Source organism: Chlorocebus sabaeus, chromosome 14 (assembly GCF_047675955.1).
Source record: "Chlorocebus sabaeus isolate Y175 chromosome 14, mChlSab1.0.hap1, whole genome shotgun sequence".
NCBI classification, from domain to species: domain Eukaryota; kingdom Metazoa; phylum Chordata; class Mammalia; order Primates; family Cercopithecidae; genus Chlorocebus; species Chlorocebus sabaeus.
Window position 1 is genome coordinate 48,434,569 of NC_132917.1, and position 26,903 is coordinate 48,461,471.

General features: G+C 37.8%; 1 protein-coding gene and 1 pseudogene across 1 annotated transcript in view; one reads left to right on the top strand and one right to left on the bottom strand.

Moving 5' to 3' along the window:
* The window catches only part of STON1 (stonin 1), a 147,106-nt gene that overhangs the window by 87,002 nt on the left and 33,201 nt on the right, over positions 1 to 26,903 (top strand). Inside the window, exons 7-8 of the mRNA XM_038006916.2 lie at positions 23,403 to 23,458; positions 26,024 to 26,108. Coding sequence (XP_037862844.2) covers positions 23,403 to 23,458; positions 26,024 to 26,108 — 141 coding nt within the window. The remainder of the gene's footprint in view (positions 1 to 23,402; positions 23,459 to 26,023; positions 26,109 to 26,903) is intronic.
* LOC103220305 (translationally-controlled tumor protein-like) lies at positions 13,855 to 14,361 on the bottom strand (annotated as a pseudogene).

The window sequence follows — 26,903 nt, forward strand, 5'->3', positions numbered from 1 at the left end:
CAAAAGAGGCCGAGGTGGATGGATCGCCTGAGGTCAGGAGTTCTAGACCAGCCTGGCCAACATGGCGAAATCCTGTCTCTACTAAAAAAGAAAAACACAAAAATTAGCCAGGCGTGGTGGCTCATGCCTGTGATCCCACGTACTTGGGAGGCTGAGGCAGGAGAATCACTTGAACCCCGGAGGCAGAGGTTGCAGTGAGCTGAGATCGCGCCACTGCACTCCAGCCTGGGTGACAGAGTGAGACTCCATCTTAAAAAAAAAAGCATGGTGAATACTTCTAAGATTCTGTCATTCAAAATTGCAATACTAGATTTTGCCGCAAGATGGTAATATTACCAGTGATTTAAATAACAAAATAGTCTTGCAACTAATGTATCTAGTTTGTTTTTACTCAGCACCTTATTCTGTATCTTAGCAGTTAGAATAATAGAAATAATTACATTTTAAATAGTTTTTCTCCTTACTCTCTTCCACATCATTTGTAACGAAGAGGTTTAAGAGGAAGTACATGTATCCCTTAAAAGTGCTTTATAGTCTTGTTCCTGTCTCTCTTCATCTTTAGGTACCCAACAATAAGATTCTTGAAATAAATAGTCTCATAAAATTGAAGTACTTCTTAATTATATCTTCTCATGGTTTACTTTTAAAAGCCTGATTAAAATAACTTAAACTTCTAGAACCTTTTTATCTCTTTTGATAACAAGTTCAAATTAAATCTACAATTCAAGAAGTCATTTGCCTTTGTCTGTTCCATCTTAAAACTTGTTTGCTCTATCAAAATCACAATAAGATACCATCTCACACTAGTCAGAATGGCTATTATTAAAAAACTGAAAAACAGATGTTGGTGAAGCTGCTGAAAAAAGGAACCACTTATGCACTATTGGTGGGAATGTAACTTTGTTCAGCCTCTGCGGAAAGCAGTTTGCAGATTTCTCAGAGAACTTAGAGCTACCATTCAACTCAGCAGTCCTATTACTAGGCATTTACCCAATAGAAAATAAGTTGTTCTAACAAAAAGACACCCACACTTGTATGCTTATTGCAGTTCTATTCACCTTAGCAAAGATGTGGAATCAACTCAACCCATACATGGTGGATTGGATAAAGAAAATGTGGTACATGTATACCATGGAATACTATGCAACCATAAAAAAGAGAGAGATGTCCTTTGCAGCAATATGGGTGTTGCTGGGGCCATTATCATAAGTGAATTAACATAGGAACAGAAAACCACATACTGCATGTTCTCACTTATAAATGGGAGCTAAACATTGGGTACATATAGACAGAAAGGTGAGAACACTGGGGACTCCAAAAGGAGAGAGGGAGAGAAGGGGGCAAGTGTTGAAAAACTACCCGTCGGGTACTATGTTTACTATTTGGGTGATGGGATTAATAGAAGCTTAAACCTCAGCATCATGATATACCCCTGTAACAAACCTGTACACATACCTGCTGAACCTAAAAAAAAAAACACCCCAGAAACTGGTTTGCGCTATCATATGTTCTTCGTTTTTTATTTGTTTAGTAATTTCCTGTATCTTCAGTTCTCAACTTTGTTTGGTCTCAGGTCCCAAATGCAGCACAACAATATTAAGTATAGCCCTCATGTAATCTATTAGCTATTTAGACTTATTGATCCTATGTATCTGTGACTTTGTATCCTTTAACCTACATCTTCTTATTTTCTCCCTTTCTGCCCCTCGTAGCTGCTATTTTATTCTCTATCTCTGTGTATTTGACTGTATTTTTTTTTTAAACATATAAATGAGATCATGCAATACTTTTTGTGTCTGGCATATTTCACTTAGTATAATGTCCTTCAGATTCATCTATGTTGTGACAAATGGCAGACTCTCCCTCTTTTAAAAAGCTGAATAATATTTCTCTGCGTGAGTGTGTGTGTGTGTGTGCGCACACAGACACACCACATTTTCTTTATCCATTTGTCCATTTGCAGACACTTTGGTTGTTTACAAATCTTGGCTATCGTGAGTAATGTTGCAATGAACATGGGAGTGTAGATATTTTTATGAGGTAGTAGTTTAATTTCCTTTGGATATATATCCATAAGAAGGATTGCTGAGTCATATGGTAGTTCTATTTTTAATACATTTAGGAATCTCTGCACAGTTTCATACAATGGCTGACCATTCTGCATTCCCACCAACAGAGTATAGGGGTTTCCTTTCCTCTGTACTCTCACCAACGCTTGTCATCTCTTTTCTTTTTGGTAATACCCATCCTAGCAGGTGTGAGTTGATAACTTAATATAGTTTTGACTTATATTCCTCTGATGAATAGTGATGTTGAACACCTTTTCATATACCTGCTAGCTGTTTTTATGTTGTCTTTGGAAAAAGATCTATTCAAGTCCTTTGCCAATTTTTGAATAGGGTTATTTGTTTTTCTGTTATTGAGTTGTGTAAATCTTTTAATATATTTTGGATATTAAGCCCTTTATCAGATATATGGTTTGCAAATATTTTCTCTCAGTCTGTTGGCTGCTGTTTTATTTTGTATTTGTTTTCTTTGCTGTGCAGGAGCTTTTTAGTTTGATGTCTCTATTTTATTTTATTATATTTTTTATTATACTTTATGTTCTAGGGTACATGTGTACAACGTGCAGTTTTGTTACATATACTTACATGTGCCATGTTGGTTTGCTGCACCCATTAACTCGTCATTTACATTAGGTGTATCTCCTAATGCTATCCCTCCCCGCTTCCCCCACCCCAAAACAGGCCCTGGTGTGTGATGTTCCCCTTCCTGTGTCCAAGTGATCTCATTGTTCAGTTCCCACCTATGAATGAGAACATGCGGTGTTTGGTTTTCTGTTCTTGTGATAGTTTGCTGAGAATGATGGTTTCCAGCTGCATCCATGTCCCTGCAAAGGACACGAACTCATCCTTTTTTATGGCTGCATAGTATTCCATGGTGTATATGTGCCACATTTTCTTAATCCAGTCTGTCATTGATGGACATTTGGGTTGGTTCCAAGTCTTTGCTATTGTGAATAGTGCCACAATAAACATACGTGTGCATGTGTCTTTATAGCAGCATGATTTATAGTCCTTTGGGTATTTATGCAGTAATGGGATGGCTGGGTCAAATGGTATTTCTAGTTCTAGATCCTTGAGAAATCGCCACACTGTCTTCCACAATGGGTTGAACTACTTTACAGTCCCACCAACAGTGTAAAAGTGTTCCTATTTCTCCACATCCTCTCAAGCACCTGTTGTTTCCTGACTTTTTAATGATCGCCATTCTAACTGGTGTGAGATGGTATCTCATTGTGGTTTTGATTTGCATTTCTCTGATGGCCAGTGATGATGAGCATTTTTTCATGTGTCTGTTGGCTGCATAAATGTCTTCTTTTGAGAAGTGTCTGTTCATATCCTTTGCCCACTTTTTGATGGGGTTATTTGTTTTTCTCTTGTAAATTTGTTTGAGTTCTTTGTAGGTTCTGGATATTAGCCCTTTGTCAGATGAGTAGATTGCAAAAATTTTCTCCCATTCTGTAGGTTGCCTGTTCACTCTGATGGTAGTTTGTTTTGCTGCTTTTTAGTTTAATTAGATCTTATTTGTCCATTTTGGCTTTTGTTGCTGTTGCTTTTGGTGTTTTAGACATGAAATCCTTGCCCATGCCTATGTCCTGAATGGTATTGCCTAGGTTTTCTTCCAGGGTTTTTATGGTTTTAGGTCTAACATTTAAGTCTTTAATCCATCGTGAGTTAATTTTTGTATAAGGTGTAAGGAAGGGATCCAGTTTCAGCTTTCTACCTATGGCTGGCCAGTTTTCCCAGCACCATTTATTAAATAGGGAATCCTTTCCCCATTTCTTGTTTTTGTCAGGTTTGTTAAAGATCAGATGGTTATAGATGTGTGGTATTATTTCTGAGGGCTCTGTCCTGTTCCATTGGTCTATATCTCTGTTTTGGTACCAGTACTATGCTGTTTTGGTTATTGTAACCTTGTGGTATAGTTTGAAGTCAGGTAGCGTGATGCTTCCAGCTTTGTTCTTTTGGCTTAGGATTGTTTTGGCAATGCGGGCTCTTTTTTGGTTCCATATGAACTTTAAAGTTGTTTTATCCAATTCTGTGAAGAAAGTCATTGGTAGCTTGATGGCGATGGCAATGAATCTATAAATTATCTTGGGCAGTATGGCCATTTTCATGGTATTGATTCTTCCTGTCCATGAGCATGGAATGTTCTTCCATTTGTTTGTGTCCTCTTTTATTTCATTGAGCAGTGGTTCGTAGTTCTCCTTGAAGAGGTCCTTCACATCCCTTGTAAGTTGGATTCCTAGGTATTTTATTCTCTTTGAAGCAATTGTGAATGGGAGTTCACTCATGATTTGGCTGTCTGTTATTAGTGTATAAGTAGTGTATAAGAATGCTTGTGATTTTTGCACATTGATTTTGTATCCTGAGATTTTGCTGAAGTTGCTTATCAGTTTAAGGAGATTTTGGGCTGAGACAATGGGGTTTTCTAAATATACAATTATGCCATCTGCAGACAGGGACAATTTGACTTCCTCTTTTCCTAATTGAATACCCTTTATTTCTTTCTCCTGCCTGATTGCCCTGGCCAGAACTTCCAACACTATGTTGAATAGGAGTGGTGAGAGAGGGCATCCCTGTCTTGTGCCAGTTTTCAAAGGGAATGCTTCCAGTTTTTGCCCATTCAGTATGATATTGTCTGTAGGTTTGTCATAAATAGCTCTTATTATTTTGAGATACGTTCCATCAATACCGAATATATTGAGTGTTTTTAGCATGAAGGGCTGTTGAAGTTTGTCAGAGGCCTTTTCTGCATCTGTTGAGATAATCATGTGGTTTTTGTCTTTGGTTCTATTTATATGCTGGTTTATGTTTATTGATTTGCATGTATTGAACCAGTCTTGCATCCCAGGGATGAAGCCCACTTGATCATGGTGGATAAGCTTTTTGATGTGCTGCTGGATTTGGTTTGCCAGTATTTTATTGAGGATTTTTGCATCGATGTTCATCAGGGATATTGGTCTAAAATTCTCTTTTTTTGTTGTGTCTCTACTAGGCTTTGGTATCAGGATGATGTTGGTCTCATAAAACGAGTTAGGGAGAATTTCCTCCTTTTCTATTGATTGGAATAGTTTCAGAAGGAATGGTACCAGCTCCTCCTTGTACTTCTGGTAGAATTCGACTGTGAATCTGTCTGGTCCTGGACTTTTTTTGTTTGGTAGGCTGTTAATTATTGCCTCAGTTTCAGAGCTTGCTATTGGTCCATTCAGGGAATCAACTTCTTCCTGGTTTAGTCTTGGGAGAGTGTATGTGTCCAGGAATTTATCCATTTCTTCTGGGTTTTCTAGTTTATTTGCCTAGAGGTGTTTATCGTATACTCTCATGGTACTTTGTATTTCTGTGGGGTTGGTGGTAATATCCCCTTTATCATTTTTTATTGCGTCTATTTGATTCTTCTCCCTTTTGTTCTTCATTAGTCTTGCTAGCGGTCTATCAATTTTGTTGATCTTTTCAAAAAACCAGCTTCTGGATTCATTGACTTTATGAAGGTTTTTTGTGTCTCTATCTCCTTCAGTTCTGCTCTGATCTTAGTTATTTCTTGCCTTCTGCTAGCTTTTGAATGTGTTTGCTCTTGGTTCTCTAGTTCTTTTAATTGTGATGTTAGGGTATCAATTTTAGATATTTCCTGCTTTCTCTTGTGGGCATTTAGTGCTATAAATTTCCCTCTACATACTGCTTTAAATGCGTCCCGAAGATTCTGGTATGTTGTGTCTTTCTTCTCATTGGTTTCAAAGAACATCTTTATTTCTGCCTTCATTTCATTATGTACCCAGTAGTCATTCAGGAGCAGGTTGTTCAGTTTCCATGTAATTGAGCGGTTTTGAGTGAGTTTCTTAATCCTGAGTTCTAGTTTGATTGCACTGTAGTCTGAGAGACCGTTTGTTATAATTTCTGTTCTTTTACATTTGCTGAGGAGTGCTTTACTTCCAACTATGTGGTCAATTTTGGAATAAGTGAGATGTGGTGCTGAGAAGAATGTATATTCTGTTGATTTGGGGTGGAGAGTTCTATAGATGTCTATTAGGTCCGCTTGGTGCAGAGCTGAGTTCAATTCCTGGATATCCTTGTTAACTTTCTGTCTCGTTGATCTGTCTAACGTTGATAGTGGGGTGTTAAAGTCTCCCATTATTATTGTGTGGGAGTCTAAGTCCCTTTGTAAGTCTCTGAGGACTTGCTTTATGAATCTGGGTGCTCCTGTACTGGGTGCATATATATTTAGGATCGTTAGCTCTTCTTGTTGAATTGATCCCTTTACCATTATATAATGGCTTTCTTTGTCTCTTTTGATCTTTGTTGGTTTAAAGTCTGTTTTATCAGAGACTAGGATTGCAACCCCTGCCTTTTTTTGTTTTCCATTTGCTTGGTAGATCTTCCTCCATCCCTTTATTTTGAGCCTATGTGTGTCTTTGTACATGAGATGGGTCTCTTTAACACAGCACATCGATGGTCTTTTATTTTATTTTATTTGAGACAGGGTCTTGCTCTGTCATCCAGGCTGGGGTGCACTGGAGCAATCACAGGTCACTGTAGCCTTGACCTTCGAGGGTCAATTGATCCTCTCACCTTAACTTAATGAGTAACTGGGACTACAGGCACAGCGTATCATGCCTGGCTAAGTTTCAATTTTTTTGTAGAGATTGGGTTTTCCTGTGTCATCCAGGGTGGTCTTGAACTCTTGGAATGAAGCAGTCCTCCTGCCTCGGCCTCCCAAAGTTCTGGGATTACAGGTGTGAGCCAGTATGCCTGGCTTATTTATTTTTACTTTTGTAGCCCAAGCTTTTGGTGTGATATCCAAAAATTCATCGCCAAGGCCATTGTCAAAGAGGTTTTCCTCTGTGTTTTTGTCTTGGAGTTTTATGGTTTAAGGTCTCGTGTTTAGGTCTTTTATGTATTTTGAATTGATTTTTATGTAAGGTGTAAAAATAAAAGTCCATTTCAATCTTTTGTGTGTGGAAATTCACTTCTCCCAGCAGCAACCATTTATTGAAGAAACTATCCTTTCCCCTTTGTGTTGTCTTAGCACCCTTGTTGAAAATTAGTTGACCATATGTGTTTGGGTTTATTTCTGGGCTCTCTGTTCTGTTCTGCTGGTCTGTGTGTCTGTTTTTATGTCAGTACCATACTGTTTTGATTACTACAGCTTTGTAATATAGTTTTAAATGAGAAAATGTGATATTTCCAACTCTGTTTTTTTTCCCCCTCTGAATTGCTTTGGTTATTTGATGTGTTCTATTGTTCCACATGAATTTTAGAATGTTTTTTATTTCTATAAAGAAAGTCATTGGAATTTTGATAGAGATGTTGAATCCATATTTTGCTTTGGGTAGTATGGTCATTTTTAATGACATCAGTTATTCCAGTCCATTAACGTGGGTATTTTCCCATTTATTTTTGTCCTTCAGTTTCTTATATCAATGTTTTATAGTTTTCAATGTATGTATCTTTTTTTTTTTTTTTTTTTTTTTTTTTTTTTTTTGAGACAGGGTCTGACTCTGTCATCCAGGCTGGAGTTCAGTGGCACAATCTTGGCTCACTGCAGCCTCTACCTCCTGGGCACAAGCCATTCTCCCACTTCAGTCTCCCAAGTAGTTGGGACTACAGGCATGTGCCAGCACATCTGACTAATTTTTGTATTTTTTGTAGAGGTAGGGTTTGTCCCTACTGCCCAGGCTGGTCTCAAACTCCTGAGTTCAAGCAATCCACCCACTTTGGCCTCCCAGAGTGTGCATATCTTTCACCTTCTTGATTAAATATATTCTTAAGAATTTTATTTTTTAAGATGCTATTGTAAATGAGATTTTTTAATGATTTTTTTTGATAGGTAGTTATTTGTGTATAGAAATGCCACTGATTTTTTATGTTGATTTTGTATCCTGCAACTTTACTGAGTTCATCCTCTTTGAATATTTGGTAGAATTCAGCCTTGAAAGCATCTGGTTCTGGGCTTTTCTATGTTGGGAGGTTTTTAATTACTACCTCGGTCTCTTTATTTCTCATATCTGTTCCTAAATTCAATCTGTTGTGATATGTTGTTTTTGTGAAAGTATATGAAGAAAATCTAGCCTTCCACAGATATATAGTTGGAAAAAAGGGAAGCATTTTAATAGTATTTTCAGATAATTGATACTACACTAAAACTCAGCAAATGGTACTTTCTGAGAGGTTAGCTGCCTGATGGAATCTGGAACCACAAGAAAATTTTTGGAATATTTCATTAGGGTTTATTGGTATACCTCGCACTTTGAATGGCTCTTTAACACATGTGTGATGTTACAGCATACATTGGTTATTTGGAAAATATTGGTTTGCTGTCATACAGATGAAACATTGTTCATTATACAAGATAAAAAATCATATTCGTTGATATAACTAAGCATCTCATCCATTGTGGTTGATATGAATTTTCCAAAATTAAATTTTTGCTTGAAAACTTAAGTTTTACCATTGGCAAATACATGCTGTTAGTTTTTCTTGAAGTGATGGGCATGCTTAGTTTATGTTTAAAAAAATGTCTGCCAGATACCCAGTTTGAGTAACTATAGTTGCTGTCAGTTATTCTTTCAAGTAAAAATGGTGTTTCTTGAAGAAAGAGGCCATTTTTTTTTTTTATTCTTTTCAACTTTTATTCTAGATTCAGGGGTACACAGACAGGTTTGTTACATGGGTATATTGCATGATTCTGAGGTTTGGGGTACAAATGCATAGTACCCCCAGGTACTGAGCATTGTATCCAATAGTTAGTTTTTCAGCCTTTACCTTCCTCTCACCCTCATCCCTCTTGTAGTGCCCATTTTCTCTTGTTGGCATCTTTATATCCATGGGTACTCAATGTTTAGCTTCTATTTGAAAGTAAGAATATGTGGTATTTGTTTTTCTGTTCCTGCATTAATTCACTTAGGATACCAGCCTACAGCAGCATTTGTGTTGCTGCAAAGGACGTGATTTCTTTGTTTTTATGGGTGCATAGTGTTCCATGGTGTATATATACCACATTTTCTTTATCCAATCCACTGTGGATGGGCACCTGGGTTGGTTGCATGTCATTGCTATTGTGAATAGTACTGTGATGAACATGGGAGTTTGTGTATCATTTTGGTAGAAAGATTTCTTTCTTTTGGATATATAGCCAGCAATGGGATTGCTGGGTCAAACGGTAGTTCTATTTTAAGTTCTTACAGAAATCTCCAAACTGCTCTCCACAGTGGCTGAAGTAATTTACATTCCCACCAACAGTGTACAAGGGTTCTTTTTTCTCTGCAGCCTTGCCAGCATTGGTTGTTTTTTGACTTTTTAATAATGGCCATTGTGACTGGTGTGAGGTGGTATCTTCTTGTGTTTTGATTTATATTTCTCTGGTGATTAGTGATGTGTAGCATTTTTTCATATATTGGCCACTTCTATATAGTCTTTTGAGAAGCATCTGTTCACAGCTTTTGCCCACTTTTTAATGGGATTACTTGATTTTTTGTTGAATTAAGTTCCTTATAGATTCTGGACATTACAACTTTGTCAGATGAATAGTTTGTGAATATTTTCTACCATCCTGTAGGTTGTCTGTTCACTCTGTTGGTAGCTTCTTTTGCTGCGCAGAAGCTCTATAGTTTAATTAGGTCTCACTTGTCAATTTTGTTTTTGTTGCAATTGCTTTTGAGAATTTAGTCATAAATAATTTCCCAAGGCCGATTTCTAGAATGGTGTTTCCTAGGTTTTCTTCCAGAATTCTTATAGTTTGAGGTCTTACATTTAAATCTTTAACCTATCTTTGTAACTGAATGCAAGTTCATTCACTCACTACTTGCAGAGTCTTGTTAACAAGAGGGAGGTGTGGTAGAAAGAAAGTGACTTTGCAGCTGGGCGCAGTGTCTCATGCCTGTAATCGCAGCACTTTGGGAAGCCGAGTGGGCGGATCATGAGGTCAGGAGTTTGAGACCAGCCTGATCAACATGGTGAAACCCCGTCTTTACTAAAAATACAAAAATTAGCCAGGCGTGGTCGCGCGTGCCTGTAATCCCAGCTGCTCAGGAGGCTGAGGCAGGATAATTGCTTGAACCCAGGAGGTGGAGGTTGCAGTGAGCCAAGATCATGTCACTGCACTCCAGCCTGGGTAACAGAGTGAGAATCCATGCACTCCAGCCTGGGTAACAGAGTGAGAATCCATCTCAAAAAAAAAAAAAAAAAAAAAAAAAAAAAAAAAAGACTTTATTTCCAAAGCTGGCAGGGAGGAAGTGGCTTGATTCCTGTCCAAAGCAATCACTTTGAATTTTGATGGGGGAAGTCAAGGGTTTAAAAAGGTAAAACTTGGCATGGAAGGCATGCAAGAATTCTGCTGAGTACAACGTCTGTGTGTCTTGTTCTGTTGGCTTTCTTGGGCTGCAGTCCACCTGGATTGGGGACTGGAGTCATCTCAACAATGGCGAGGTGTTGGACAAGCTGCCTTGAGTTTATCACTGCAGTTTTGCAGCTGGGTCTCCAGGCTTGGTCTGTTTGTCTCAAGATTAGCCCCTAGAACTTCTAACTAGGCACATAATTAGATATTGGCATACAGTTAGATAAATGTGAAGGGAGTATATGCAGTGAGAAGGGGAAGGACATGAAGTCTGTTTTCAGGCTAAGGGAAAAGGCTTCTGTAGTTTGCTTCAAGGTTAAGTCTTGAATCCAAAGGGAAAGGAAAAAGAAAAGTTTTAAAATGTATTTTGAAGTTAAGCTGCCCAGTTACATCTTGAGTTAATTTTTGTATATGGTAAAAGGTGGGAGTCTAGTTCATTCTTCTGCATGTGGCTACCAGTTACCCCAGCACCATTTATTGAATAGGGAGTCCTTTCCCTATTGCTTATTTTTGTCGACTTTGTCAAAGATCAGATGGCTGTAGGTGTGTGGCTTTATATCAGAGTTCTCTATTCTGTTTCATTGGTCTATATGTATGTTTTTGTACTGTTGCTATGCCATTTGGTTACTATAGCCTTATAGTATGTGTTGAAGTTCTGTAATATGAAGCTTCCAGTTGTATTCTTTTTTGCTTATGATTGTTTTGGCTGTTCAGGCTCCTTGTTGGTTGCATATGAATTTTAGAATAGTTTTTTTCTAGTTCTGTGAAAAATGACATTGGTAGTTTGATAGGAATAGCATTGAATCTGTAGATTGCTTTAGGATGTATGGCCATTTTAATGATATTGATTCTTGTATTCCATGAGCTTGAGTGTTTCTCCATTTGTTTGTGTCATCTATGATTTATTTCAGCAGTGTTTTGTAGTTCTCCTTGTAGAGATCGTTTCCTTCCTTGATTAGATGTGTTCCTAGGTATTTTATTTTTGCGTGTGGCTATTGTAAATGGGATTGTGTTCTTGATTTGGCGTTCAGCTTGAACGTTGTTGGTGTAAAGAAATGCTACTAATTTTATACATTGGTTTTGTGTCCTGAAACTTAACTGAAGTCATGTATTAGTTCTAGGAGTCTTTTGGTGAAGTCCTTAGGGTTTTCTAGGTATAAGACCATATTATCAGCAAAGAGAGATAGTTTGACTTCTTTTCCTATTTGGATGCCTTTTACTTTTTCTCTTGAGTGATTGCTCTATACTTCCAGTATTATATTGAATAGGAGTGGTGAAATTGGGCATCCTTGTCTTGTTCTGGTTCTCAGGGAGAATGCTTCCAATTTTTGCCCATTTAGCATGATGTTGGCTGTGAGTTTGTCATAGATTCCTCCTATTATTTTGAGGTATGTTCCTTCAATGCCTGGTTTCTTGAGGGTTTTTCTTTTATCCTGAAGTCATGTTGGATTTTGCCAAAAGCTTTTTCCATGTATTTTGAGATGATCATAGGTTTTTGCTTTTAATTCTGTTTGTATGTTCTAATTGTTTATTGTATTTGTCAATAAATCATATTTATTGATTTGTGTGTGTTAAACCAACTTTACAACCCAGGAATGAAGCTTATTTAGTTGTGGTGAGTTAACTTTTGATGTGCTGCTGAATTCAGTTTCCTAGTATTTTGTTGAGGATTTTTGCTCTATGTTCATCAGGGATATTGGCCTATACTTTACTTTTCTTTCTTTTTTTTATCATGTCTTTTCCAGGTTTTGGTATAAGGGTGATGCTGGTTTCGTAGAATGAGTTAGAGAGGAGTCCCTTCTCAACATTTTGGAATAGTTTTCAGCATATTTGGAGTAGTATCAGCACTGCTTTGAACATCTGGTAGAATTCAGCTGTGAGTCCATCTGGTCTGGGGCTTCTTTTGGGTGGTAGGTTTTTTATTACTAACTCAATTTTGGAACTCAATATTGGTCTGTTCAGAGTTTTAATTTCTTCCTGATTCAATCTTGGGAGATTTTGTTTCTAGGAATTTATCCGTTTCCTCTAGATTTTCTAGTTTTGTATGTAGAGGTGTTCTAATAGTCTCTGAGGATCTTTTGTATTTCTGTGGGATTGGTTGTAATGTCATCTTTGTAATTTCTGACTGTGCTTATTGGAATCTTCCCTTTTTTTCCTTTGTTGATCTAGTTAGTGTTCTATCAATTTTGTTTATCCTTTCAGAGAACCAGGTTTTGGTTTCATTGATTCTTTTTCTCCCCCTTAATGATCACTGTCAGAAAATCATTGATTCTTTATATGAATTTTTGGATCTCAATTTTGTTGTGTCTCACTTCGATTGTAGTTATTTCTTTTCATCTGGCTCTAGGTTAGTTCTTGTTTTCCTAGTTCCTTTAGGTGTGATGTTAAATTGTTGTTGAGATCTTTCCAACTTTTTGTAGTAGGCATTTAGTACTATACAGTTTCCTCCTAACACTGCTTTTGCTTCATCTCAGAGATTTTTGGTGTGTTGTGTCTGTTTTCATTTATTTCAAAGAATTTTTTGATTTCTGCCTTAACTTTGTTGTTTACCCAAAAGTCATTCAGGAGCAAGTTTTAAAATTTCCATGTAATTGTGTGATTTGGAGAAATCTTGGTATAGTTTTGTTTTAGTTGTTTTTTGCTTCCAACTGTATTAGTCTCTTTTTTTCTCTTGGTAATGTCTTCCAGCGTTAACTACTTCTGTTGTAGGTGATAAAATGTAAAAGGCCCTACTTCAGATGTTGATACTGCTATGAGCGTGGTCTCTTCCTTTACTCAACTGAGAATTAAAACTTTTGATTCTTTTTTATATCCCAGTCCCAGAAGTAATTCCTTCTATAGAAGTTATCTACTGATAGTCTTATTCATCCTAGTAGTGGCTTAAAACCAGGCTCTAACCTCTACAGGAACACTATAGGATGCATTTAGCATAAACATATATTAAATTAAAAAGGATTCTTTAAGTGCATTTTATTTTTAGACAACCTACATGACAAATTGTTTTTTTTTTTTGGAGACGGAGTCTTACTCTGTCACCAGGCTAAAGTGCAGTGGCATGATCTCGGCTCGCTGCAACCTCCGACTCCCTGGTTCAAGCAATTCTCCTGCCTCAGCCTGCCAAGTAGCTGGGATTATAGGCATGTTCCACCATGCCCAGCTAATTTTTGTATTTTTAGTAGAGACAGGGTTTCACCATGTTGGCCAGGATGGTCTCCAACTCCTGACCTTGTGATCCGCCCACCTCAGCCTCCCAAAGTGTTGGGATTACAGGTGTGAGCCACCATGCTGGCTGACATGTTTTTCTTAAAAACAATACTTCCACTCCAAATATATAATGGTCAAAATAAATGAAGAGCTTGAGATGACATCAGTCTAATTTACCTTAAGTCATTGTGTCCTGTGGGTGATAGGCAGCAGGCAGTTATGAAGACAGGTGATAGAACTAAAGAAATTGCCAATTGGTTAACATTTTTCCATTTCTAAACCATCTTTAAAGAAAATCATATACAGGGTCACACCATCCTCATGGCAGAGCAACCATGCCTTCTGGATTCACATTTTTACCAGTAAAAAACTGGTAGTTGTTGAAATTAATAAGATGTGCTTGGTTTGTTCTACAGCCTCTGTCATAAAAGCTTTTACTGTTTAGGTCTCTGTTCTTCAAGTTGGTCTTTGATTGATTTTATGTAATCTTTGATGTATTTCTTGTAGGCTTCTTTTGTGAAGTTTGTTTCCTGCAAGTGATGGTTCATGACAGTATCAACATAAGTGATTAATGTGCTTTTGGTACCTTCACCCTCAGGGCCTTCTGCGGAGGCATTTCTGTCAATGTCACCCTCTGTCCTACTGACCATCTTCCTCCCCACCCCCCCATCCCACTTACATGCACAGACCACTTGCAATCTCCCAGATATTGTAAATGCTGGAGAACAGCTCATCATGGCTAATAAGGTCCGGGTAGATAATCATGATGGAGGCTGAAGGGAGATGCAGTGGTGCTGGCTTAGCAGGATTCCAGAGATCAGAGTGAACATGATACAGCTGGAGCAGTGCTTGGTGGGAGGCAGGAGTGGGTGGAAAAGGGGATTTCTATTTTTATTCCTCTGTGGTCTGTGAGTATGGTTGGTATGATGTTCATTTTTTGGAATTTATTGAGATTTGCTTTATGGCTGAGCCTATGTTCGGTTTTGGAGTATGTTCCATGTGCAGATGATGGGAGTATTATTCTGTGGTCAATGGGTGGAGTATTCTGTAGATGTCCATGAGGTCTAATTGGTCAAGTTTAAATTCAGAATTCCTTTGTTAGTTTTCTGCCTCGATGATCTAATATTTTCAGTAGGGTGTTGAAATCCCCCACTATTATCGTGTGGCTGTATAAGAGTTTTGTAGGTCTAGAAGTACTTGTTTGTGATTCTGGGTGCTCCAGTTTTGGATGAGTGTATATTTAGGATAGTTAAGCCTTCTTGTTGAATTGAAGGCTTTATCATTATATAATGGCCTTCTTTGTCTTTTTTTTATTGTTGTTGGTTTAAAGTCTGTTTTGTCTGATATAATAATAGTGACCTCTGCTCTTTTTTGTTTTCTATTTGCTTGGTGGATCACTCTTCAGCCCTTTATTTTGAGCCTATGGGTGTTGTTACGTGCATCTTGTTTTTTATACAACTTACCACTTTGTGTCTTTTTAGTGGAGTGTTTAGACCATTTACATTCAAGGTTAATATTGATATGTGAGGTTTTTTTTTTTATTCGGATGGAGTCTTGCTCTGTCACTCAGGCTGGAGTAGAGTGGCACAATCTCAGCTCACTATAACCTTCGTCTCCGGGTTCAAGAGATTCTCCTGCCTCAGCTTCCTGAGTAGCTGGGACTGCAGGCGAGCATCACCACACCTGGCTAATTTTTGTATTTTTAGTAGAGACACGGTTTTGCCATGTTGCCAGGCTGATCATGAACTCCTTACCTCAAGTGATCTGCCTGCCTCGGCCTCCCAAAGTGTTGGGATTACAGGCATGAGTCACTGTCTGACTGATATGTAAGGTTTTGATCCTATCATGAAATTGTTAGCTGGCTGCTTTGTAGTTTCTATTGTGTGGTTACTTTATAGGGTCTGTGTGCTTAAGTGTGTTTTCATGGTAGCTGGCATTGGTCTTTTGTTTCCATGTTTAGAGCTCCCTTAAGGAGCTCTTGTAATGGTGGTCTAGTCGTAACTAATTCCTTTAATGCTTGCATGTCTGGAAAAGCTTTTATTTCTGCTGTGCTTATGAAACTTAACTTGGCAGGGTATGAAATTCTTGGTTGGAATTTCTTTTCATTAAGAATACTGAAAATAGGCCCCTAGTCTGTCCTGGCTTGTAAGGTTTCTGCTGAGACATCTGCTTTTAGCCTAAAGGGTTTCCTTTTGTACATGATCTCACCTTTTTCTCTAGCTGCCTTTAAGATTTTTTCTTTAGCATTGACCTTGGACAGTCTGGGAGGGCAGGGGCCACGAAGAGTGGGGCCAGACTGGGCACATCCATCTACAGGTCCCTCAGTGGCAGGTACAAGCACTGATGCTGAGGGAGAATCCACTGTGCAGCCACCAGGTGCCCAGAGGTGTATTTAGGCATGGAACTGGGGAACCTCCTTGCCCCAGGTTCTCTGCACAATGATGGGGGATAGCCTAAAATTCTAATCCAGGGTAGTGAGTGCTCAAGATACCTGGAGATCTGTCTGGGCATGGAGTGGAGAGGGCCTCCCTGCATCAAGATCTCTGCATAGGAGAGGTGGGATGACTCAGGCTGCTGGACCAGGCAAGCAGGTGCTGTGAATACCTGGAGATCTGCCTAGGTGTGTAGCAGACAGGGCCCCCTTGCACCAGGATCTCTGCACAGGAAGGGTGGAGTGGGTCAGGCTGTTAATCAAGGTGAGTGGGTGCTCCAAAGGTCTGGACATCTGCCTGGGCATGGAGTGGAGATGACCCTGCTGCACCATGATCTCTGCCCATGAAAGATGAGTGATTCAGGCTGCTGGTTCAGGCAAGTGAGTGCCCTGAATGCCTGGATTTCTGCCTGAGGGTGGAGCAGAGGGGACCCCACTTCACCTCGATCCCAGGGGAACAGGCAGGGGTACCAAGTGATGGCACATGCAGTTCAGTTTCAGATTGCCAAGCTGGCCATGGTTGCAAGTCTCATTGCCCAGGAGAAACTGCAGCGGTAGCAGCTCTCCTCCCACTCCAAGCTTGCAATAGGGAAGAGTATAATTCCAGTACCTACTTCTGAGGTGCTTTCCACCTCAGAAGTGGTGGAGACTGTGGAGACTACTATCCTGCTCCCGAGCAGGTGCTCTAGTCTCTGGCCCAAGAGTAAAATGCTTGTATGGCCATGCAGCTGGGTTGCTTAGAATGGCTGACTTTGTATGCACACAGATTAAAAATAGCATCCTGTGCTTGGTCCTATGTCTGGGAAAGTATCTGCAGCTTCTTCTAGTGTTTTTCCCTCACAGTGTCTACAGCCCTCTCCCCAGGTTAGCTTCAGGGCTTGGGAGAAAAAAAAAGTTCTCCCTCAGCTTGGGTTGCTCTGATCTCCAGTGGAAAGGTGAGTCACTGAGGGAGGCTGTCTTTCTCTCTCATGTACTGGGGCTTCACTTACTTTCATCAGCCAAATGCCATCACAGTGACTGTTTGGTGGGATTCTTGTCTCTGGGATTTGGAGTATCCTGCATGACTCCAGTGGATTCCCATTTTCCTTCTTGAATTAAAGCTTACACCATTGATCTTTATTTACTATTTTATTATATCCAAATTGCAGAGGCCTGCTAACGCGTTAATCTGCCACCTTAGAAAAAAAAGGCTATATTAACTCCCAGCTTAAACAATGGCACAAATGCTTTTCCTTGTACTTTTTGTACTTTTGTATGCTGCAGAAATGCTTTATCTTTCTATTTCACCTCATAAAATATTAAAAGGAAGTATACTTGCTAGTTGAAATTTAGTATAATTAATAATTCTTAGATTATGCAAAGGACTTTCTTATCTTAAGTGAAATATCTTTGTGGTTGTTCATGCTGCTTTTGTCTGTTGTGTTATTTTAGTGGTGAGTAGCAATGGAGAATAAAGAGACCACTTGCAAGGTTTGGTGCTACTACCTTAATTCATGCTAAGATGGCTACAGTTTTACTTGTTATTGCTTTTGCATCATCAGTTCAAATGTCAACAAAACCAAATAAAAACACTAAATGAGAAAAAGGCATACTTTGTCTTGGTATTATGAAAATAGTTTTGACCTTATGAACACACTGAAAATGGTCTTAGGTACCCTCAGTGGTTTGTATATTACACTCCGAGAACTGTTGTTCTGCACTTAGGGTGACTATATGTAATATATAATTTAATTTTGAGAGAGAGAGAAATGAGATTCTATTAATAATTACCTCAGAATAACTAACAGGTATAAACTGGGACTGTCCTGGGCAAACTGGGACGTGTAGTCACCCTATGATTACCTTATTTCTAGGGGACTTCAAGTCAGCTTCTGTATTTGGTCTTCATGTCACATGATCTTTTTGAAATGATACTATCAGTCATGATGGAAGGAAGGGAAGGGAAGAACAGGGACACTGAGACTTTTGTGGTGGCTTTCATATTTGAGCATTAAAACTCCTAAAATATAGGTGTTAAACTATATGTCCAATTGTTCTTCAACTTAGATGTGTTGAAAATTTCAGCAATGTGGTTGGTTCTTTAGGTGATTTGAGAGTTAGAATATTGTTTGGTCATCAGGAGACATCTTTTATGCTAATGAGTATTCACAAAGAAGAAATTCACCTGTTTCTGTATTTCGTGAATCATGTAATTTTATTTGGGTTGGTTCAAAGAAGATCCAAGAATCACAAAACTATAACTGCCACAATGTATCAAAGGATTTTTGATGGTGAATAAGAAACAATACACTTATGAATGTGGATATTGTTATGCCATGTTAGTGTATTACAACATTCTTAAAATTATGTTTGTGGAATTGAATTCTTGCTATGTTAAAATTTATTTTTAAATTTCTAATGAGAACAAAGATACAATACACCAGAATCTCTGGGACACAGCTAAGGCAGTGTTAAGAGGGAAATTCATAGCACTAAATGCCCACATCAAAAACTTAGAGAGATCTCAAATTAATAATGTAACATCACAATTGAAAGAATCAGAGAAGCAAGAACAAATCAGCCCCAAAGCTAGCAGAAGACCAAAATTAGAGCGGAACTGAAGGAAATCAAGGCACAAAAAACCATTCAAAAGATTAATGAATCCAGGAGTTGGTTTTTGAAAAAATTAATAAGATAGATAGACTGCTGGCTAGACTAATAAAGAGAGAAGATCCAAATAAACACAATTAGAAATGAAGGGATGTTACCACTGACCCCACAGAAATGAAAATAACCATCAGAAACTATTGTGAAAAACACCTCTATGCACACAAACTAGAAAGCCTAGAGGTGATGAATAAATTCCTGAACACATACATCCTCCCAAGACTTAACCAGGAAGAAATTGATTCCCTGAACAGTTCCTTATTGGAACTCCAAAATTGAATCCGTAATAAATAGCCTACCAACCAAAAAAAGCCCAGGATGTGATGGATAAACAGCTGAGTTCTACCTGATGTACAAAAAGAGCTGCTACTATTCTTACTGAAACTATTCCAAAAAATTGAGGAGGAAGGACTCCTCCCCAGCCAATTCTGTGAGGCCAGTATCATCCTGATACCAAAGCCTGGGAGAGACACAACAAAAAAGAAACCTTCAGGCCAATATTCCTGATGAACATCGCTGCAAAAATCCTTAATGAAATACTTGATACTTGTAAACCGAATTTAGCAGCACATCAAAAAGCGAATCCACCATGATCAAGTAGACTTTATCCCTGGAATGCAAAGTTGGTTCAACACACTGAAATCAATAAATGTGATTCATTACATAAACAAAGCTAAAGACAGAAACCAAGTGCTTATCTCAATAGATGCAGAAAAGGCTTTAGATAAAATTCAACAGCCTTTCATGTTAAAAACTCAAGAAATTAGGTATTGAAGGAACATACCTCAAAATAATACAAGCCATCTATGACAAACCTACAACCAACATTATACTGAATGGGGAAAAGCTGAATGCATTCCCCTTGAAAACAGCACAAGACAAGTATGCCCTCTCTCACCACTCCTATTCAACATAGTATTGGAAGTCCTAGCTAGAGCTGTCAGGCAAGACAAAGAAATAAAGGACATCCAAATAGGAAGAGAGGAAGTCAAACTGTCCCTATTTGCAGATGACATGACTCTATATGTAGAAAACTCTATAGTCTTGGCCAAAAGCTCCTTCAGGTAATAAACAACTTCAGCAAAGTTTTAGGATACAAAAATCAATGTGCAAAAGTCACTAGCATTCCTATATATCAACAATAGCCGAGCTGAGAGGCAAACCAGGAGCGCAATTCCTTTGCCACAAAAAGAATAAAACACCTAGCAATACAGCTAACCAGGGAGGTGAAAGATCTTTACAATGAGAATTACAAAACCCTGCTCAAAGAAATCAGAGAAGACACAAACAAATGGGAAAACATCCCATGCTCATGGATAGGAAGAATCAATATTATTAAAATGGCCATACTACCCAAAACAATGTACAGATTTAATGCTATTCCTATCAAATTCCAATGAAATTCTTCACAGAACTGGAAAACACTTAAAATTCATATGGAACTAACAAAGAGCGTGAATAGCCAAGGCAATCCTAAACAAAAAAGACAAAGCTGGAGGCATCACATTACCTGACTTAAAACTATACTACAGGGCCATGGTAACCAAAACAGCATGGTACAGGCACAAAAACAGATCCATAGACCAATGGAACAGAATAGAGAGCCAGGAAGTAAGACTGCGCGTCTATAGCCATCTGACCTTTGACAAAGTCAACAAAAGTGAGCAATGGGAAAAGGACGCTCAATTCAATAAATGGTGCTGGGATAACTGGCTAGCCATATGCAGAAGACTGAAGCTGGACCCCTTTCTTATACCACTTACAAAAATCAACTCAAGATGGATTAAAGACTTAAATGTAAAATCCCAAACTGTAAAAACCCTAGAAAACAACCTAGGCAATACCATCTTGGACATAGGAACAGGCAAAGATTTCATGATGAAGACACCAAAAGCAATCACAAGAAAAGCAAAAATTTACAAGTGAGATCTAATTAAACTTAAGAGTTTCTGCACAGTGAAACAAACTATCAACAGAGGAAGCAGCCTACAGAATGGGAGAAAATATTTGCAAACTATGCATCTGATAAAGGTCTAATATCCAGCATCTATAAGGAACTTAAATTTACAAGAGAAAAACAAACAGTCCCATTAAAAAGTGGGTAAAGGACACGAACAGATACTTTTCAAAAGAAGACATGCATGCAGCCAACAAGCATATGGAAAAAAGCTCAATATTACTGATCATTAGAGAAATGCAAATCAAAAACACAAGGAGATGCCATCTCATACCAGTCCGAATGGCTATTGTTAAAAAGTAAAAAACTAATAGATACTGGTGAGGTTGTAGAGAAAAGGAAATACTTACACACTGTTGGTGGGAGTGTAAATTAGTTCAGCCATTGTGGAAAACAGTATGGCAATTCCTCAAAGAGCTAAAAGCAGAACTGCTATTTGACCCAGCAATCCCATTACTGGGTATATACTCAGAGGAATATAAAGCATTCTACCATAAAGATGCATGCGAATGTTCATTGCAGCATTTTTTCACAGTAGCAAAGACAGGGAATAACCTAAATGCTCATCAGTGACAGATTGGATAAAGGGAATGTGGTACATATATACCATGGATACTATGCAGCCATAAAAAAGAATGAGATCATGTCTTTTGTGGGAACACGGATGAAGCTGGAGGCTATTATCTTCAACAAACTAAAGCAGGAAAGACAACCAAATACTGCGTGTTTTCACTTACAAGTGGGAGCTAGATGATGAGAACTCATGAACACAAGGAAACAACAGACACTGGGTCTGCTTAAGGGTGGAGGGTGATAACTACTGGGTACTGGGCTTAATTCCTGGGTAATGAAATAATCTGTACAACAAACCCCTGTGACATGAATTTACCTGTGGAACCAAACCTTCACATGTACCCCTGAACTTAAAAGTTAAAAAAATGTAGTATTTCTAGAACATATACGTGAAGATCAAAGTTATGACACTTTTAGTTTGAGTAAAAATACATACTCATTTAAAACTTACTTTGTTATTAAAACCATCTTGAATATTAAAATTTGTTTCACGTACATTTAAAGGTATAACGTGAATATGTAAAAATAACTTGTTATTTTTATATGATTTATATGAGAGATTCAGTGCTACCTTGACTTACTAAGGACAATCTGGGTGTTTTGTTATGGATTTCCAAAGTACGGTGTGGTTGATCACAAGTTATTTTTATATGTTCAATTATATAACTTGTTAGTTTAGTATCAAAATTAAGTAGGAGCTGCATGAAACTTCATTATAAAACTGTTCAATGCTTTTATTCCAATGTCTATAAAGAAACTTTAAAAACTCTCTTATAGTCCTGTTTGATTTATTTAAATATAGATAATTATCTTACAGGATTTATTGCAAGTATTTAAAAGAGGATGATTGTTGCTATTTTTTCTCAAGGAATTCTTTTAATTGCTTTAGACAATGTGTTAACAGATTTTTGTTTCCTCTCAGGCTATTACTTAAGCTGTAGCAGCTTAAGCTTTGCTCACTTTAGCTAATGAAGACTAATACCATTGTGTTCCTGCCAGTTCAATTCTTTCTAATTTAGCTTTTCTAAGATAATGCCTGTTAATAAGGAAAGTCATAGATGAACAGAGGATAAAAACAATTCTGTGCTTCATTAACCATCAATCTGTAGCCTTTCTTCTGTTGTCTTAACGTGGAAGGAATGGTTAGTTTAAAAAAATGTTAGCTTTTATGAGTTGTTTGTTTATGAGTTGTTTTATGTGATGGAGCGATTCTAATGTCAGGAACAGATCTTTGGGGCAATTTTCCTTAATGCAGTATGTGAAAAACAAGCCATAATAAATATTACATTAACACATAAACATGCTAAAGATTGTGTTTTTATTAAAGATGAGGGAAAATGACATTCTAACAGCCATATTTCGTCAAGTTTAGGTAAAATGAACCTTGAGTATCTAAGGTATATGATTACACTGATCAACTAAGATCCCTCTACTGTAGTTACTATTTTTTCTTTACACTTATTTTTAAATGATAGATTACATTTACAACTAGCTGGTCAATCTTTGAGATGTATTATAAATGAAAGGCTGGTTAGCACAGAAAAACTGGTAGATAATAAAGGAAAGATATATGGGATTGTAGCTCTAATGTAAGTCGAGTTGTCAATCTGGGGATTTGTTTTTAGCAGTTGTACCTGTTTTACTGCAGAGACTTGAGGAGACATGTTCTTATTCTTTTGTTCCTAAAACTATTCAGGTGTGCTTGCTTACTTGCCCAAAGTACTGTAAGTAACTTTTCATAAAATAATGAGTTGGAATTTATTTTGAACCTATACAATTTAGAATGGGTTTATGTTGGGTTACAAATTTATGCTCAATATTATAATCTCTTGGAAATGTGCCTCTTTAATAAATATTACTTTTTCTCTCCAGTGAAGGGTTGTAAGAGAGATTTAGTGCTACCTTTACTTACTAAGGACAATCTAGGTGTTTTGTTATGGATTTCCAAAGTACAGTGTGGTTGGTTACAATGAGATATTTTCTTTCGGCACTTAAAGGAGTTTATTTGTAAAGTCTTTATCTGAAGTTGTTGCAAAAAATATAATTACTTTTTACCTCACTTGGAATCAGGAAGTTTAGAATTCACCATGGTTTAACCCGTTAGTGATAGAAAATATTTTTTAAAAATAAGCTATATTTAGTGATTTTATTAAATTGGTAAATTCTAATGAACGCATATTTATTTTGTTTTCTATGCAGCATCATTAGTTATTCCTGCTGGTAGAACTCTTCCAAGTTTTACTACAGCAGAACTGGTATGTGGCTTACTTAAAATATATTTTAAAAGATATGCCCCACTGTTAGTGAGTGGTAGCAAAATGCTGAACGTAGATGTAATTTCTTACCCTCCAGCTGAAAGTGAAAAAATGTGGCTGGGCGCGGTGGCTCATGCTTGTAATCCCAACACTTTGGGAGGCTGAGGCAGGTGGATCACCTGAGATCAGGAGTTTGAGACCAGCCTGGCCAACTGGCGAAACCCTGTCTCTACTAAAAAGTACAAAAATTAGCCGGGCCTAGTGGCGGGCACCTATAATCCCAGCTACTCAGGAGGCTGAGGCATGAGAATCGCTTGAACCTGGGAGGCAGAGGTTGCAGTGAGCCGAGATCATGCCATTGCACTCCAGCCTGGGTGACAAGAGCGAAATTCTGTCTCAAAGGAAACAAACAAACAAACAAACAAACAAAAGAAACAAAAGATGTGGTAAAGAGTGGGGCGACAGAATAACATCTATAGCATAGATGTAATAAAACTCAGAAGTTTCAGAATTGACATTTTCTTGCCAAGAGGTCATTAGCATCTTCCAAGACTATACCTACAAGGTTAGGAAATGTCTGAAGTTATGTTGTATGAGGTTTTAATACACTGTATAATGTTATATCCTTGTTACATCCTAAATAGATAATTTTGAGGTTTTTTTTCTGATTTTTTTTTCCCCTCCAGAATGAAGCAACATCATAGTTTTTACTTTAATTAAACTGGAATATTTTTGTCATTTTGTACCTTCGTGAAGTACAGCTTGTTAATATTTTTCCCCTTAGTACTTGGAGGCAGAGGATAAATGTACATGTTAACATAGAAAACCAAGTAGTTTTTCAGGTAGAGAAGAATAGCAGCTTTTCACTTTTATCTTTCTTCCATAGTACTGGGAGTATATACTAACTGTTTTTAATTTTCTTTCTGCCCATAGGTTGCCTTTCTAGGGCAAATGCTTAGTGGGCTAGTTATTTCCATTTCTTCACTAAGAACAGCCAAAACCACACACCTCAATAGGATTTTTGGAAAGTATGGTGCTGCTTTTGATAGGAGACCAATGAAGAAATACCTCTGCCTTTGGAATTCAAGGAAATATTTTTTTCCTGTTTAAATAAATAATAAGCTTATATTAATAAAAAGTAAAAATAGGCTGAGCACAGTGGCTCACACCTGTAATATCAGTGTTTTGGGAGACTGAGGTACTGGGCACCATAGCAAGACCATATCGCTACAGTTTTTTTTTTTTTTGAGACAGAGTCTCACTCTGTCATCCAAGGCTAGAGTGTGGTGGCATGATCTTGGCTTACTGCAACCTCCGCCTCCCAGGTTCAGGTGATTCTTCTGCTTCAGCCTCCTGAGTAGCTGAGATTACAGACGCCCACCACCATGCCCAACTAATTTTTTGTATTTTAGTTGAGACGGGGTTTCACCATGTTGGCCAGGGTGGTCTCAAACTCCTGACCTCAAGTGATCCACTCGCCTTGGCCTCCCAAAGTGCTGGGATTACAGGCGTGAGCCACCGTGCCCGGCCTGTACAAATTTTTTTTAAAAAAATTAGCTGACCATGGTGGTGTGTGCCTGTAGTCCTGGCTACTTGAGAGGCTGAGGCAGGAGGATCACTTGAGCCTAGGAATTGGAGGTTACAGTGAGTTATGACTGCACCACTGCTCTTCAGCCTGGGCCACAGAATGAAACCCTGTCTTTTAAAAGTAAAAAAGCAAAACATTTATAGATAAAAGAAAGAGCTCTGTAGTCTTATACTCCAAGAATAAACATTTTAACTGTTTGATGTTTATCCATCCAGACTTCTTTCATGAAAGCTATATTAGTTTTCAGGGTAAAAAGTATGAATACTCTTTTTACTGTTTCTGTAATTTCTGTTTTCTAATTTAGTAATACAGATGTACTGCTTTCAATTTCAGTTAGTACACATTGGCCTTAGTGGATGTAACACAGTTTAATTAACAAACTTTTGTTGGTGAACATTTAAATTATTTCCAGCATTTTTCTAATATAGTATTCCATTGGTTATGCTTGTATATATTTCTGTGTGTTTGTGTGATAAGCAGGACAAATTTCTAAAAGTAGAATTCCTGGGTCAAAGGTCATATGTATTTTCAATTTTGGTATATATATTGCAAAAATTACCCTCCAAAAGGATTGTACCAATATACATTCATACAAACAGTGGTTTGAGAAAACCAATTTTTATCACATTCTCAACAACACTGGATGTTATCAATCTTTCAAATTTTTGCAGATCTGAGAATCAATGGCCCTGCAAAGCTATGTCTTGGGCAAGTTTTTTGAGTCAATGTTTATACTGTTCATTAGGACTTACTGACTTCGTTGCTAATAACTGTAGAATAGGATTCTTCTTGATCCTTAATGGGATGATCAATATCGAAAAACTGTTTTATTCAAAGAACTCAGCCCTAATGTTAAATGTTAAGTATTGTCAAACTATTGTCCAGAATCAGATTTTTTGACTCCCTGTGAGATCAGGGAAAAAAAGATACAAGTAAAGTCCTTTTCTAACTTTCTAATATAAATTTCTTATATCTAGGGTACTTCAAACTCCAGTGCAAACTTTACTTTTCCTGGTTATCCCATTCATGTACCAGCAGGTGTGACACTACAGACTGTATCTGGTGAGAGTATATTCTAAGAATATTTTTGTTTTTAGCATTGGTACTATTTTTTGGACGTTAAGCTTCATGATTTTTTAATAGACTGTATACCAGAAGTTATAAGAACTTTTAATAAAATAGATTTTAGAAGTAATGATAAATGGTGGTTTTTATTGTTATGGAGACAGTCTACCACAAAAAGACACTGTACTAGGCCTGTCCTGTATTTCATTCCCAGTTCTCTTTCCCAATATTGTATAGGAGTTCTTTGTATGTATTTTTTCTAATTCAAGTCAGTTATCTAAATTTTAGCAAATACAAAATAAAATAACTTACCTGCATTCCTGCTAGCTCTAATTACGGATTAAAGATTAGATTGATCCACCTTTGTCCTCTTTCTTATTAGAGATTGCATGGTCTGATAGAACAAACAACAGTTTTGAGGTTAACCAGTCTCTGCTTTTCAGAGCACCATCTCTTAATTTTGAAGAGGATCATACCTCTTCTTTGGGTTGTTGTCAAGTTTAAGTAAAGCACCTAACTCAGTGCTCAAAAATAAGTCCTTTTTTTTTTTCTTTTTTTTTGAGACGGAGTCTCACTCTGTCGCCCAGGCTGGAGTGCAGTGACTTGATCTCGGCTCACTGCAAGCTCTGCCTTCTGGGTTCACGCCATTCTCCTGCCTCAGCCTCCTGAGTAGCTGGGACTACAGGTGCCCACCACCACGCCCGTCTAATTTTTTGTATTTTTAGTAAAGACGGGGTTTCGCCGTGTTAGCCAGAAGGTTCTCGATCTCCAGACCTTGTGATCCGGCCGCCC